Source organism: Phaethon aethereus, assembly GCF_964289735.1.
Source record: "Phaethon aethereus genome assembly, contig: HAP1_SCAFFOLD_149, whole genome shotgun sequence".
Classification (NCBI taxonomy): domain Eukaryota; kingdom Metazoa; phylum Chordata; class Aves; order Phaethontiformes; family Phaethontidae; genus Phaethon; species Phaethon aethereus.
Window position 1 is genome coordinate 181,351 of NW_028114053.1, and position 16,198 is coordinate 197,548.

General features: G+C 56.0%; 1 protein-coding gene and 1 pseudogene across 2 annotated transcripts in view; one reads left to right on the plus strand and one right to left on the minus strand.

Annotated features, from left to right (window-relative positions):
- Positions 1 to 16,198, plus strand: part of LOC309416324 (E3 ubiquitin-protein ligase RBBP6-like) — a 99,685-nt pseudogene that overhangs the window by 29,951 nt on the left and 53,536 nt on the right. The window lies entirely within an intron of this gene.
- On the minus strand, positions 1,525 to 2,564 carry LOC309416314 (olfactory receptor 14A16-like; the record flags this gene model as incomplete). The annotated part of the gene is made up of 1 exon (XM_082015881.1): positions 1,525 to 2,564. The coding sequence occupies exon 1, from the start codon at positions 2,509 to 2,511 to the stop codon at positions 1,525 to 1,527; it is 987 nt and encodes a 328-aa protein (XP_081872007.1). The 5' UTR covers positions 2,512 to 2,564.

A 16,198-nucleotide genomic window follows, 5' to 3' on the forward strand; every position in this document is an offset into this window, starting at 1 on the left:
TCAATGACATAAGCAGCGGCATCGAGTGCACCCTCATCAGTTTTGCAGAGGACACCAAGCTGAGCGGTGTGGTTGACAAGCCTGAGGGATGGGATGCCATCCAGAGGGACCTGGACATGCTTGAGGAATGGGCCCATGTGAACCTCATGAGGCTCAACAAGGCCAAGTGCAGGGTCCTGCACCTGGGTCAGGGCAACCCCCGGTATTGATACAGGCTGAGAGATGAAGGGATGGAGAGCAGCCCTGCTGAGAAGGACTTGGGGTTACTGGTGGACGGAAAGCTGGACATGAGCCAGCACTGTGCGCTCGCAGCCCAAAGGCCAAGCGTATCCTGGGTTGTATCCAAAGCAGCGTGGCCAGCAGGTCAAGGGAGGGGATTCTGCCCCTCTGCTCCGCTCTGGTGAGACTCCACCTGGAGCACTGTGTCCAACTCTGGAGCCCTCAGCACTGGAAAGGCTTGGAGCTGTTGGAGTGGGTCCAGAGGAGGCCGCAGCAATGCTCTGAGGGCTAGACCAGCTCTGCTGTGAGGACAGGCTGGCAGAGCTGGGGTTGCTCAGCCTGGAGAAGAGAAGGCTCCAGGAGAAACTATTGCAGCCCTTCAGGACTTTAAGCGGGCTTCTAAGAAAGATGGAGAGAGACTTTTTAGCAGGGCCTGTAGTGACAGAGCAAGGGGTAACGGTTTTAAACTAAAAGAGGGTAGATTTAGACTAGATAGAAGGAAGAAATGAGGTGGTGAAACATGGGAACAGGTGTCCCAGAGAGGTGGTAGACGCCCCATCCCTGAGGACATTCCAGGTCAAGTTGGATGGGACTCTAAGCAACCTGCTCTAGTTGAAGATGTCCCTGATCACTGCAGGGGCGTTGGCCTAGACAACCTGAGAAGGTCCCTTCCAACCCAAAGATTCTACGATTCTGTGATTCCCAGAGCACAAGCAGCTGAGCTTGAGCCATCACTGCATGGTCTTGGCAAAGCCAACAGCTTCCTGGGCTGCATTAGGAAAAGCATTGCTGGCCGATGCAGGGAGGTGACCCTTCCCCGCTACTTGGCACTGGTGAGGTGACATCTGGAGTGCTGTGTCCGGTGCTCAGCTCCCCAGTGCAATCAAGGAAACTTGTTGACCCATGCACCATCTCCACTGCCACTGGGCACCAAGAAGAGAGCCTTTAAAACCAGAACTTTTGCTCCCATGGGACCCAGTGGTACCGTGAGCTTAACCCGCAACACAAGGAGAACAGACCCTTTAAAAGACCAGTCCCTTAGACATTTTATTGGCAGCACCTTTGGAGGAAGAGCCCAGCCTTCAGGCACTGCAGCTGGGAGATGCCCTTTGATTGAAGAGCTGCTATCGGACAGGCCACACCTGACACAGTGTTGTGCGAGGGTCAGACACAACTGGATCACACCTCAATCCAAGGAGCATAAGCCCAGAAACATTTCTACAAGTAGGATTATCACAAGGGAAAAAAAGTAGACTCCTGGCCTAAGAGAAACTCTGGGAAATGTGGAGAGGAGATGGGCTATTGTCAGGGAAACAGCGTCCATTGGGTGAGTTTCCTGAGGGCCTCCTTGAGCTCCTGGTTCCTCATGCTGTAGATGAGGGGGTTCACTGCTGGAGGCACCACCGAGTACAGAACTGCCATCACCAGGTCCAGAGCTGGGGAGGAGACGGAGGGGGGCTTCAGGTAGGCAAAGATGGCAGTGCTGACAAAGAGACAGACCACGGCCAGGTGAGGGAGGCACGTGGAAAAGGCTTTGTGCCGTCCCTGCTCAGAGGGGATCCTCAGCACCACCCTGAAGATCTGCATGTAGGACACAACGATGAAAACAAAACAGACAAATAGTAAACAGGCACTGGCCAGGAGAAACCCAACTTCTCTGAGGTAGGCATCTGAGCAGGAGAGCTTGAGAATCTGGGGGATTTCACAGAAGAACTGACCCAGGGCATTGCCTTGGCAGAAGGGTAGTGAAAATGTGCTGGCCGTGTGCCCCACAGCATGGAGAAACCCACTGCCCCAGGCAGCTGCTGCCATGTGGGCACAAGCTCTGCTGCCCAGGAGGGTCCCGTAGTGCAGGGGTTTGCAGATGGCAACGTAGCGGTCGTAGGCCATGACGGTGAGAAGAAAATACTCAGCTGAGATCAAAAAGACAAACAGAAAGACCTGTGCAGCACACCCTGGGTAGGAGATAGCCCTGGTGTCCCAGAGGGAGTTGGCCATGGCTTTGGGGACAGTGGTGGAGATGGAGCCCAGGTCGAGGAGGGAGAGGCTGAGGAGGAAGAAGTACATGGGGGTGTGGAGGCGGTGGTCGCAGGCTATGGCGGTGATGACGAGGCCGTTGCCCAGGAGGGCAGCCAGGTAGATGCCCAGGAAGAGCCCGAAGTGCAAGAGCTGCAGCTCCCGCGTCTCTGTGAATGCCAGGAGGAGGAACTGGGTGATGGAGCTGCCATTGGACATTTGCTTCCTCTGGGCATGGGAGCCTGTCCAAGGAGGAAAACGCATCACTAAGGACATATTTATCTGAGCAAAATCTGTGCTGTTTCTCACAGAAACCTCCAAGACTGACTGTCCCCTTTCGGGAAGACCTTTGGCCGGTGCCTTTCATGAGCTGTGGTTGGTGCTGGCCGAGGATGCCCCAAGGAGCAGGACGCTCTGCTGTGGGCTCTGGAGGACTCAGTCCTGCCCTGTGTCCGTAGGTCAGGAGGAACACGGGGTGATCTCAGATTAAATTCACTTTTGATATCAAAGAGCTTTGCAGCTTTGTTGCTCCCAATTCACCTGGTGGCAGAGCAGAGCTGTGGGGATTTTGTTTTGTTTGTTCTGTTCTTGTCCCCCCACACCCGAGGGCAGGAGTGCTTTTAGGGCAGAAATCTTTGTCGTTCCTGCTGCGCTCCAAGTGAAACCTTGGCCGGCAAAGGGACTGTCCCTTCGAGCAGCATGAGGACAGCCGGTCTGTCCGTCAGCCCCGGGCTCAGCTGCCCGGTGCCGGCACCTTTCTGAGCTGGAGGACTATCACACTGCGCTGTTCCCCAAAAGAACCCGGACACTGCTGAGAGCAGAGGAACCCAGTTCCACGTGCAGCTCTCCCAGCCACTCAGCCCATCTCGTGGTACCTGAGGAGGATCTCAGCTCTCCCCACGCAGCCAGGGACACAGAAGGTCCTTGCAGCTGCCCACATTCCGCCCTCCCGCAGGATTTCCTTGGCCTCAGCCCGCGGTGGCTTCTCTCTCGGGCACCTGGGAAACACAGGCTTGCCATGGGCGAGTTGTGCCCTTCTGGAGGGCAGCCTGCAGCCCAGCAGGACCCCCCGGGAAAGAGTCAAGTGTCCCAAAGCTGGGGTGTCATCAAGGGAGGGTCAGGTCTTTTCCAGCCCCACGCACTGGAGTGCCCAGAGCCCCAAAGTGTGGGAGGGGGGTTGGTTGCTTTTCCTCCATGGAAGAAGCTGCAGGAGAGGACCCAGAGCGCTGGTGTCTCTGCTGAACCCAACTCCTCACCCCCGGTTTCTTGGTGGGGCTGCTGGGAAGGCAACTGATGGCCAAGTGCTTGTGAGGCTGAGGGTGCGGAGCAACGGTGTGAGGGAGGGGAGAGCGGGGGGTTGCTCTGGGGAAGGAGCCGGCACTGCAGGGGATGGCAGGAAGTGCCCGAACCCCCCTCCCACCACGTTTCTGGGATCTCCTCCCTCTCCCACTCGGACAATGTCTCTGCTGCCGGGCGCTGTCTGTGCTGGGAACCACTTCCCTGTGCCCGAGCCTCCTCCCTGTCAGTGCTCACAGGCAGAGAGCCCCATCCCACCCACGGGGTGCCCGGCTCTGCCCTGCAAACACCTCCTGGAACTGCTCCGGGGGCATCTCTGTCCGTACAGGGGCAAAGGAGCAGCTCACATGACCCCTCAAGAGAACGGGCACCTCCGTGCCTTCTCCAGAGTGGGAAAATAAAGTCCCATCTCCCACTTCCCCCCCAGACAACCAAGAGGACCAGTCTCCAAGCACAGATTCCTTCCCTTTCAGGTAATCCCGACTTTTTCCATCCTCTTGTAGTTTCCTGCGAAATAGCCAGGGAGAGATCCCCCGGGGCGCAGGGACCCCCGCAGAAGGACAGCCCTGGGCAGCCCTGGCCGCACACCCAGCTTTGTGTCCCTGTGGTCCTCCACAGGACAAGGACACCGTCGTTCTCTGTCCCACTGACGTGCAGTGGGGAAGCCCTGCGCAGGAGCACGTCCTCCTCTTCTACACTGGGGAAGCCGTGAGTCCTCCTGCAGATGCGACAGCTGTGGGATGTGCCAGCTCGAGGAGATCCCTCCAGAATCACCAAATTCAATGCCCGGCACGCCCAGACTTACCGTACAGAGGGCTGTGAAGAGCTGTCCCCCACACTCAGCTCTCACCACCCTCCCACCCCAGGCTGCCTTTCTCCTCTCTCCCACTCCTCTCCGCTCCCCTCGCTGCCTGCAGGCAGTGCCCCCAGCCCTGCTGCGCTGGGCAGAGGAGCTGCTCCTGGGCAGAGCTGTCTCTCTGCAGCGCTGCCCGCTTGCCACCAGCTCCCTCCACCCCAGCAGCCCGGCCCAGCTCCGCAGCAGAGGACCAGCCCACGGCAGCACTTTCTCTGCCCGCGCTGGGCTCCCTCCGGGTGTCCCTGGGGCTGCAGGGAACCTGCTGGGAAACAGGCTGAAGCCATCCCTGGGGTGCCCTCCCTCACCTGGGGAGGGACACTTCTCTCCAGCAGAGTCGCTTCCCCTCTCAGACACAGAGTTCGGCATGAGAACTGTCGTTCCATGTCCCGTCCTTAGGCAGGACCAGCAGAACGTGGCAGGGAGGGGTCTCCTGTCCCCTGCCGAGGGAAGGGACTCGGCTGAGACATTCAGCGAATGCCACCCTGGGGGTGAAGCCCTGGGGCTGGAAGAGGACTCGGCTCCTTCTCGTGCAGACCACAGACCCACAGCAGGGGGGATTCCCCTTGCCTCAGTGCACGTGGGCAGAAAACAGGCACCTGCCCGTCAGCTCCTCGTCTCGGCTCTCATGCTAATTAATGGTGACTGAGGGTGTTTGGGTGGGAACACCTGGTGACATCTGAGGTGACACCAGAGCTTTTCCAAGACGTGTGCAGGTGACTGCAAGCTCTAATGGAGCAACGCTGAGAGACGGGGCAGCATCTGGGGGGTCATGTTGGAGCTCGGTGGGGAATTCCTTTGGTGGAGGGAAACGAGAGCAGATGTTTACAGTTGGACAACTAAAACCTTCCCTTTTCCTCATGTCCACAGCAGCCTGCAGAGGTACTCAGCTGACCAAACGGAGCTAAGTCCCTCTCCTTCGCTTCTCCATCAGCTGTAGTTCCTAGACCTTCATCGACTGTAATGGCCGTTGTCTCATGGACATCCCACACTGCTTAACCTAAGTCAGGGCAGCTGCTCAACGGCCAAGCACAGGCCTGGGGTGCTACGTGAGATGCCAGCGCTCCCCGGCACACCTACAGGCTGCTGTCAGGGACCACACAGGGCCTGCAGGAAAACCACTGCTCTTGCGAGGGGATGCCTGACAGACACCCCGGAGTGCGTTGCAGGCAGGTTCAGTTCCTCTGTGCAAGCCCAGGTGGCATCTCAGGCAGATTTGGTTTCTGTTGGCCAGCCACTGAATCCCACCACTGCGGTGAGGCAAGGGCTGACTCAAGTTCATTCAGCCGATGCACAGCAGCTCGCGGACAGGAAGCCCATCACCCCAGGGTCTCAAATCATTTGGCTACTCCCAAACTCTCCTGGTTCTTCGTTCGAAAACCCTTTGCTCAGCCCCGTGATGGTACAATCAAGGAACAGGTGAATGATTTTCACAGTGTTCCTGGATCTCCACATGTCCAAACACCAGCACATTTTCAGCAGCACCTTGTCATCCTGGAGATCAGCTTCACCTCCACCACAGGCCTTCAGAACCTGCAGTCAGGACAAGGAAGTGCAGAAAGGTTTATTTCAGCAAGACAAAGTAGTCCCCAGATGAATGGCCCCAGGTCTTCTTGGGGACTTAATGACCCCGACACTCGCTGGAAGGGGAGCACAGCAGGATGCACACTGTCCCGCTGGTGTCTGGGGTCTCTTGGGACAATTCCTTTGCACGGTGCCAGGACAACAAAGGGGATGCTCACCTGAATCTGGTCCTTGTCAAAGAGGCAGTGCTGGTCAGGGATGTGAAAACTGGCATCAGCCTTGGCTGCAGTGATAATGAAAGAGTGTGAAAAAAATTTAACCTCTTCGGGGGACTTTCAGTGGTAGTCCCATGGGCAGCAGCACCCACGGGCAGCAGAGCTCAGTGCAGCTGGGCTTTTCGGAAAGCATCTAAAAGCACGAGAACTGTCCAGACCAATAAGCAGAAAACCAACGAGACATTTCAGGAGACCAACTTGGCTAAAGAAGGAACCCATCAAGAAGCTCCATATTAAAAAGAAAGCAGCCAAGAGCTGGATGCAGGGACTGCAGGAGGAATTTAGAAATAGGGATGGTTTTAGGGAAGCCAAAGCTTCCCGAGTGGGGACCCTTGCAAGAGGTTCAAGGGCATCAAGAGGAGCTGTTACTGCATCCATAAAGAACTAAAGAAAGCACCAAAGATCTTGTGTGGCCACTGCAGGATTTAGTAAGAGCAGGTGTAGATAGATCGGAGATCCTCTCTGTCCTCTTTGCCTTAGGCTCGTCCAGCAAGGTCTACCAAGCCTTTGCGCCTTGAGGCAGGACTCTGGAGGCATCTCCCCTGCTTTACCAAGCCCGGTCTCCCCTGAGCGTCTGCCTGCCCTTACTGATATCTCTCCATCCTCGCAGACTGTTCATTGAAATACCAAGTTTGGGTAATTCAGACTCTTTCCGTGTGGCCTATTGTCCCACAGAACTGACCTTGGAGTGACATTGCTTCCTCCTCGTGTCCAATCTCAACCTCCCAAGCTGCAATTTGTGGCATTTTTTCTTTCTCATGCTGTTTCCCAATTTTGAGAAAAGCTCCACCACCTCTGAAACCACCCTCCAAGCCGTCTCAGGCTACTCCTATACTGCCCTGAGCCTCTCCACCACTGGGCCAAAGAAGACCAGGTCTCTGAGCCGCTCTACACAGGGCATCTGCTTAAGGCCCCAAACCTGCCTTGCCAGGTCTCCTCTGGGCACTCTCCAGCTCATCCCAACTCTGTCAAAATACAGGGGCGAACGCCTGTGGGGGGGTCCCTAGCAGTGCTGTGTCAAGGGGAATAATAACATCCCTGGTCTGGGTGAACATGCTCATCCTAATGCTGGCCTTGCTCGTGGTGAGCATCAACCACTGGCTCGTATGGTGTCCCTCGTAGCTCCAGGCCCTTCTCCTCAGAGTCACGCTCAGCACGTCAGCTCCCAGCTGGCCCTGATGTAGAGGTTTATTATTCCTCCTGAGGCCAGACTGGCCAATTCTCCTTGAAAACTTCAAGAGGTTCCTGTTGGCCCAGTCCCTGAGATTCTCAAGGTCCCTCTGGATTGAAGCTCCATTTGGTCAGTTGTTCATATTTGTGTGGGGATGGCTTACCATGCTAGTGGTGTGGTCTGAGCAGATAACAGCATGAGGAGCTGCAGGCCTCTACAAGACTCAGGTAGGAATTGCCATGAACACAATCTGCAAAACACCAAAGGAGGCCCCAAAGCGCTGCCGCTTTGTTGTGAGGGTGGTGAGACATTGGAACAGGTTGCCCAAAGAAGTTGTGCATGCCCCATCCACAATGGGGATTTTCCTTGGCAGTAGGACCCGAGGAAATGGAAGGAGGCTGCATCAGGGGAAGTTCACACTGGCCATTGGGAAAAGGTTCTTCACTGAGAGGCTGGTCGGTCACTGGAACAGGCCCCCCAGAGAAGTGGTCACGGCACTAAGCCTGTCAGAGTTCAAGGAGCGTCTGGATGATGCTCTTAGTCATCTGGTTTAGTTTTAGGTAGTCCTGCCAGGAGCAGGGAGTTGGCACGATGATCCTTATGGGTGCCCTCCAGCCTGAGGTATTCGATGATTCTGTGACTCGGGGTGTTGTTGAAAGGCATTTGAAGGACAATGTCATCACCAGGAACAGTCAACATGGGCTCACAAAGGGAATGTCCTGTTGAACCTATTTGAGATATCCTATGCTTTGAGGATTTTTTTCCTTCAGATTCTTCTCAGCTTGCCAGCTGCTGCTTTGAGCTTCAGGGAGTTAAAAGCTTTCCTGTCTTTCAACAGTCTAAGTGTCTCCTTAGACAGCTCTTTCATTATGTCCATATCTCTCTTCTCGTACGTACCTAAATCATTTCTCAGGAGATTACCCCTTGTAGACAGCTGACCTCCTGAGAGGCAGCTTGTACGTAGCACGTCGTTACGGAGTGTGTTCCATTGTTTATGAGAACTGATCACGCTTACTCTTCTGCCCTTACACATAGGAGCAATTCCTCCATGCCTGTGTACAGCCAGTTCTCTAAGAAGGGTGGGGGGAGATGGTGCCATGGAGCTGTCACATCCAGCTGCAGAGATGAGTGGAGAAGTCTGGTGCAAGGGACGGTGATGTCAGTCCCAGGTGGCCGATGTCAGAAATGGTGAGGGGGGAGCGGTGAGGAGCAAAGGTGTCCATACAGTGTCAGGTCTTAGGGGACTGCTTCTCCCAGCTGTCCAGCCCTCCTGAGGGGACACCCTGGGTCAATACCACTGGCAGAATGCTTCTATCACCTCTTCCTCAGACTGAAAATTAATTGAACATATCCTTTAAAATACAAAATAATTTTTACTAGATGCACTTTGAAATCTTCTTCCTTGGCTGCACTATGAAACCTCTCTAATTAGCTGCACAAGTCTTGAAGACTTGAAGAAAATTACAGGAAGAGCCATGGCTCGTTAGGGCTTTCTGTGTTTTAATGAGCCCCATGGTGTGTTTGGTGCTGAGCCCATGATCCTCAGGTACTGAGAGAAGAGTGAAGAAAGTGCTCAAGAAGTCTGAAGCTCCACTCAGAGTACCTTGAAGTATTAATTGGCCCCACTGAGGGCCATCACTGACAACGTCTCCCCAGGGACTTGTTAGAGCAGATGGCTGGAGGCCATGAGGGCAGGTAGGCAAAGGCCCTGTGCAGGCGGCTGTCGTGCTGAGGAAACCCTCGGTCTGTTTTACGAAGCAGAAGGGCCAAGCCCTGACCCCCAGGCCCTGGGACCACAGATCCTGTCCCTCAGGCGTGGCTCGGGGCTCTTCCTGGGGGCAGTGGATGTGAGGGTGAGCAGTGCCAAGTGTAGGAGAATTCTATGACCCCTCCTGGTGTCCCCATGCTGGGGAAAAAATGTCCAGAGCCTCCAAAGAGGGTTTCCTCTGGTAGGCCTCCGTGGTGCAGGCGGTGGCCATGGCCAAGGGGACGAAGCCCTCCGTCTGATGAGCCTTTCAGTCTATGCAGAGCCCTGGGCCACCTCCACCGCAGGCTGTCCTGCACTGTCCCGTGCCTGCAGCTCTTTCCCTTCCGGCTGCAGACAACCATCTTGCTTTCCCACCTGGCTCTCAGCCCAGCATTTCTGTACCTTCAGGGATGTCTCTCTGGTCTTGCTGGCCATTCCTTGAAACACAAAGCCATGGGCTGATCCAGATGCCCTCTGGGTGCCCTCTTGCACCACAAGGCTGCCCTTTGATTGTGGTTTCTTTTGCCTCACCTCCAGTCTGAACCTTCCAAGCTGCACTTTTTGGAGTTCTCTTTCTCTTCCCACTACCAAGAAAAGCTCCACCACCTCTGAGAGCACCCTTCAAGATGTTGCAGGCTACTTCTGTAGTGCCCCAAGCCTCCACTTCCCCAGGCTAAAGCAGCCCAGGTCCCTCAGCCTCTCCACACAGGCCCCAAACCCCATCCTGGGCAGATCTCCTCTAGAACCTCTTCCGTTCCTCCCCATTCCTCCAGACTGGGGAGCCCCACATAGGTGACACATGAGCCCAGATCTGGCCACACCGGAGCTGAGTCGAGGGGCATGAGAACCCCCTTGTCTGGGTGGCCACGCTCCTCCTCATGCAGCCCTGTAGGCAGTTGGCCTTATTAACTTTGAGCACGCGCCACTCACTCATATGGTACCCCTCGTAACGCCCAGGCCCTTCTCTCCTCAGGGTCACTCCTCAGCTGTTCGGGTCACAGCATGCCCTCATGTTTGGGGTTCCTCTACCCCCAGAAAAGGACTCACATCTTCTCCTTGTAAAATTTCATGAGGATTCTACTGCCAAATCCGAGAGTTCTCAAGGTCTCCCCCAGGGGTGAAGCTCTGTTTTGAGACCTTTTAGTGTGTTCGTACAGGTGGCCCACCAAATCTGTTGACAGGACGTGCCTCTAACAAGATAGCAGCACCAGGACTTGCAGGACACTATGGATAAGGGAAAGAAGCACTGGTTCAATGATATTGCTGACCAAGGTACACATTCCGATGGTGACTCGCTCAGAAGTGCCAAAGGAAGGTACAAAGGAAGCCAAAGTAGGGCCAGGCAGGAAAGGGGAAACAGAGGTGGGCTTTTTGCACGGGAGGGTCCAAGATGGCCAAGGGGAAGAAATTGTGAGCAGGAAAAGAGGGAAAAAGGAAAGAAAAGGTGAAGTGAAGGAAATGATCAGGGCTGCCTGGGGGGAGCTGCCAAGCAGCCCTGCATCTGAGCAACAATGCCTGGAGTGGGACAAGAAGTTCACAGGTCGTCTGACCCAACTTCTTTGTGGCTGACTTCAGTGGTCACTGGGAACCCGAGTGCTTTGCTTCCCGTCACGAAGAGAAGACCTGTTGTGGATGGAAATGCAGAATCCTTCATGCTGAAAGGGACCTCAGGATGTATCTAGGCCATCCTCCTGCTCTCAGCAGGGTCAGCTACGGGGTCAGAGCAGGTTGCTCAGGGGCTTATTCATTTAGGGCTCAAAAAGCTGCAGGGATGGAGAGGACACGAGCTCTCTGCAAATCTGCTTCAGTGCTTGACTGTCTTGATGGGGCAAAAGTTTCTCCTCCCTTGTTTCAGCTGATGCCCATTGGCCCTCCTTCTCCCATCATGCATGACAGTGCAGAACCTGGCTCCATGTTCTTGCTGATACCCAAGAAGGAACGGGAAGGCTGTGATTAGGTCTCCCCAAAGCCTTCTCTTCTCCTGCCTTTGCACCTTTGCAGCAAAGACAGACAACGTCATCCTGGGCTGCCTTCGGAAGAGCGCTGCCAAAGCGTTGGTGGAGGTCCTCTGTCCTGTCTCCCCAGCACTGCTACACTTTGTCTTGCTGACTTGGCTCAGCGTTTTCTGCTATACCAACACACTGGCACTGCAGCCAAAGAGGCCCTCCACATCTTCCACCAGTCCTGACTTGTCATCTTGTGAAAAACCTATCCAGGAGGGCATTCTCATCATGTCACGTCAGGGATCACCTTCCCCCTTCCCTGTAACTGAGGCCTTCTAGCAGAGGGCCATGGTCTTCAAAGTCCCCCGTGATTACCAGGGTCTAAATCTGTGTGCCTTCCTCCAGCTGCCCAGAGGACAACTCGTAACCTTCCCAGTCTTCCTCAGGCACTTCAGCGATCCTGACCAAAAAACCATTGTGCCTCCAGGAGTTAGGGATCCATGTAAGAGTGTTCCTGAGTAAAGCCAGGCCTGAGCTGTGCTGTGCCCTACGTACAGCTTGGCCTGCAGGCTGTGTTCTGCAGATCATATTCCTGGGCTGCAGAAGGAAGTCGATTGCAATGAGCAGTCTGCAGGAAGCTCCCACCTGGTACCCGTAGGCCAACTGCACTGTCCTGACCTTTACCTAAAACTGCCACAACCAATCCACACGGGAGCATCCTCTTCTGGGGGCAGTAGAAATGACGGCACGAATTTTGTCCCTTCTAAGAAAACACTGAACGTGATGACAGGAGCAAAAGGTTCACAATTTTCTACACATTGAAATACCTTGCTGTGATCAGGAGTTTGCGTTGTGCTTTTAGACAAATCCCTGAGCGTGATTGTCCTGTTTAGGAGACAAGTACTGGAGGAATATTTCACGGGTTTTTTTACTAGCACAAACATGATGACTTTTTGCTTAATATCCTCATGAGAATGTGGCTGTTAATTCACTTTGTGGCATGACTGTTTTATTTCACAAGTGACGTATCTGGAGACATGAGTGTAGAAATACTGTCATTGCTTCTGTTTGGATGCTCTGCAAAGAAAGCTTTCGGGCGCTGTCACCACATCAGTCGGCACCTTCTAACCATTGCTGTTGTGTTCTGGAGAACACAGAACTTTGGTAAAGGCTAGTCCCCAGGGAAAGACTAGTTTAATTTATTCTTGTAGAAGGGGATAACCCTTCCACAGATGGGATCTGCAAGACTCGCTGCATGAGCTGACCAGGCAGAACAACCTCACCATGATCTTCCAAGGCACATGCCAGCTGTTGGCCTTTCAGCTTCTCGGATCAGCACCCACACCGTGCGCGCACTGCCGTCCCAGCAGGTACTCGTGTGGAGAGGACGTGGCCACCCCTACCCAAGCCCTCTTCCGGGGTGGGCCTCGCAGGTCCTCGGGGAAAGGGAGTCCTTTCTTGCCCACCAGCTGCCTCTGCTGGCCTGTCAGAGACGCTGGCAGCTGTGAGCCTCACAGCACATGTCCCAGCCCTGACTCAAGGGCTGACCCCCAGCTGCTTCCGAAAGAAGGGACCTCACCGTCCCCTTCCCAGCCACGTTCCTGCCGCTGGCCTCTCAACTCCAGAGACAGAAGTGACCTCACAGCCACGTGCCTTCTGCTGTGCCATGAGAGCCTGCGGCACAGCCGACCTCACCATCGCCCTCCCACCCATCTCCTCCCTGTGGCCTATGAGCTGCTCAGACGCGGGTAACCTCACGTTCCTCTTCCAACGCCGCGGCAGCGCCCTGGGACCTCACGATCCCTGCCCTGCCCCCAAGGGGCCAAACAGCTGGAGTTAGGGCTAGGAGAGGGGACCGAGGTGAGGGGGTAGAGCATGGGAAGGAGGTCTTTGGGGGGTGGGTGTTCAGCTTACAATTAGACATTAGAGCTCGCCGTTCTGTGTTGGGGTCAGGCAAAGTTTTCTGTGGCAGTTTTGGTGTTGTGCTGCCTGGTCAGTGTTAGCGAACGGGCTTGCACTGTGGGGTGGGTGTTGTTTAGGGCGGCAGCGAGGGCTCGGGTGAAGGCCAACATTTCAACGCTCGGGGTATGGGCAAAGGATTACGGTGATCAACAGGGTAAGAGTATGGGTAAGGGGTTGTGTGTTTGGGCTTTGGTTTAGTGGCAAATACTGAGGTGGGGGATTGGAGTAGTGGATTCGTTCCAGGTTGAGGGGTGGAAGAAAACACTCAGGGGAAGGAAGGGGAAGGGACAGCACTTGTGGTTCTGGCCTCTGTCTTCCCAAGTAACCCTTAGGCATGACACAGCCCTGCTTTCCTGGGAATGGCTGAACTCCCGCCTGCCAGGGGGAAGTACTGAATTCATTCCTCGTTTGCTTGGCTTGCACGTGCAGCTTTGCTTCACTCGTTCAACTGTCTTTATCTCAACCCACGAGCTTCTTCACTTTTGCCCTTCTTTTGCCCTTCTCTCCCCCATCTGTCTGTTGGGGGGGGCGGGTGAGCAAGGACTGGGTAGGGGCTTAGGTGCTGGCTGGGGTTTATCTCCCACTCCTCTTAATCCTTTCCCCATCGGCCATGCTGTTCTTATTTTGTACCTTCCTTTGGTGTTTCTGAGATGGTTGCTGGGGTATTTTCTACCCTGGGCAGCAAATCCATGAAATAAGTGCCCCCTTTCATTTCCTGCAGTGTCGTGCAATTGCTCCATTGCTGTCTTGAGAGAGGCTCAGGCATCTGCCCACATACTGAACCATCTCAGCCTGTGCCTTTTGGTGCTGCCCACGGAGACGGGATTCAGCTGAGGCTGAGGGGGAGAATTCCATCTTTGGCACCAGGAATGTCACCGTTATTAATTTCCTGTCTTCCCAAAGGCTGAACAAGTGATGGTGTGGTGGTGCATTCCGCCCTGCCCTTGCTCCTGAAACTCTCATCAAGCATTGGCCTTGGTGCAATGAGTTTGGCAGTTAAGAGCCCCGTGAATTAGGTTCAGCATCGTAGGGGTGTCTGTGAGAAACCTGCCGTGACTGTCAATGGAGATCTGGTAAATACAGCTGATGGAGAAGGGCGAGAGACTTAGCTCTCCCGATGGCAATGACTCCAGCTGCTCAGAGGAGTACCTCCACAGGCTGCCCTGGACACACGGAGCAGGAACAGGCTTCACTGTCCTAAGCGTGACCATCTGCTGTCACTTCAGCTGGCCAAATACATGCCCCAGCAGCCTCCAAAATGATGACCCCAGACGCTGCCCTGTCCCTCTGAATTGCTCCATCAGAGCTTACAGTGACCTGCACATGTCTTGGGCCACCTCTGGCACCTCCAGTGTCCCCTGTGGTTTGCATGGGTACAGGAGGTACAGGAGGTTCCTCCCTTTGCCTGTCTGGGTGTCCTGTCTCACGGTGGGACAAGAAGAGGTGATCTTTGACCTGACTCTGTGTCTGAGAGGGGAATGACGCTGCTGGAGAGAAGTGTCCCTCCCCAGGTGAGGGAGGGCACCCCAGGGATGGCTTCAGCCTGTTTCCCAGCAGGTTCCCCTGCAGCCCCAGGGACACCCGGAGGGAGCCCAGCACGGGCAGAGAAAGTGCTGCCGTGGGCTGGTCCTCTGCTGCGGAGCTGGGCCGGGCTGCTGGGGTGGAGGGAGCTGGTGGCAAGCGGGCAGCGCTGCAGAGAGACAGCTCTGCCCAGGAGCAGCTCCTCTGCCCAGCGCAGCAGGGCTGGGGGCACTGCCTGCAGGCAGCGAGGGGAGCGGAGAGGAGTGGGAGAGAGGAGAAAGGCAGCCTGGGGTGGGAGGAGAGGTGACAGCTCACTGGGGCAGGAATCCTCACAGCCCTTGGACACGGTAAGTCTCTGGCTGCAGGGCAGTGCAGAGGAGTTCCTGGAAGTGTCTCCTGGGCCTGGCACACCCACAGCTGACAGGACCTGTCAGGACGGCTCTCCTGGCTTTTCTCTGGTGCGGAGGAGGAGGAGGAGGACGTGCTGCAGAGCAGGGCTGTGTGCCGGGGCAGGGGCTCTGCCACCCGGCAGGGTCAGGTCTCAGCCTGCCCAGGGAGCTCCCCAGAGCTGTGCAGGGGAAGCGGTGGGTGGCAGGAGCCACCCCCCGCAGGGCAGGGCATGGTCCTTCTGCTGTCGAGAGAGCGCTGCGAGGGTCCGAGAGTCTCACAGCTTCCCTTCTGCTTCATGGCATTTCCAAGGGCACTTCTCGGGAAGACATCAGCTCAGCAGCAGCTTCCCCTTCCCAGCCACATCAGGCGTCCTGCGGTCTGGTCTTCAGCCCTGCGCAGGCAGAGACGGCCCTGGGCAGTGCCCTGCCCCGGGAGGTGTTTGCGGGCAGAGGTGAGCACAGGGCAAGTGGGATGGGGTTTGTGAGCACTGACGGGCAGCTGAGCAGGGGACGGGGAGATGCTCCAGGCAGGAAGAGCTCCCAGCAGCAGAGACACGGGCAGGGAGGGAGGGAGCTGCTGCCAGAAATGCTGGGGAGGGGGATGTGGGCACCTCCCTGCCATCCCTTAGGCACAGACACCTTCCCCTGAGCGAGTCCTCCCTGGTCTCCTTTCCCAGCCTAAGCAGAGCCTCTGCCCCCCAGCCCGGGGGTCCTGGCCATGCCCTGCCGCTGCAGCAGCCGGAGCCAGAGAAGGACAAAGCCCCGATTCCCATCGGATTTGCACATCCCTCCTCCCTTGGTGTTTCACTGCCATCCCCTCCTGCCTGTTCTGCCCGTGTTCTGAGCCTTGGGTTTGCAGGGTCAGAGCGGGGCACGGGGGTCGGAGTGGCAGGGTCAGCTCCTGTTCAGACACCGACCCTTGGGGCCCTGGTGTACAGACGTGTCTGTGCGAGCAAGTCTCCTCTAGACAACGGTGGAACATTCAGCTCCTTCCCCGGGTGTCCTGCTGGGCTGCAGGGTGCCCTCCAGAAGGGCTCAGCTCTCCCACGCTGTCTCTGGGCTACCCGGGATCCCCATGGAGAAGACACCGCGGTGCTAAGGCTGTGGAAGTGCTGCTGGGCAGCTGCACAGCTGATCTCTCCGTGTCCCCATCTGGGAGGGGAGAGATACAATCCTCCTCAGGCAGCTTGAGAAAAGGCGAGGGGTCTGCCCATCTGCTCGTTGAACCTGGATCCCTCTGCTCCCAGCGGTTTCTCGTTAGGGGAACACCCGAGTGTGATCA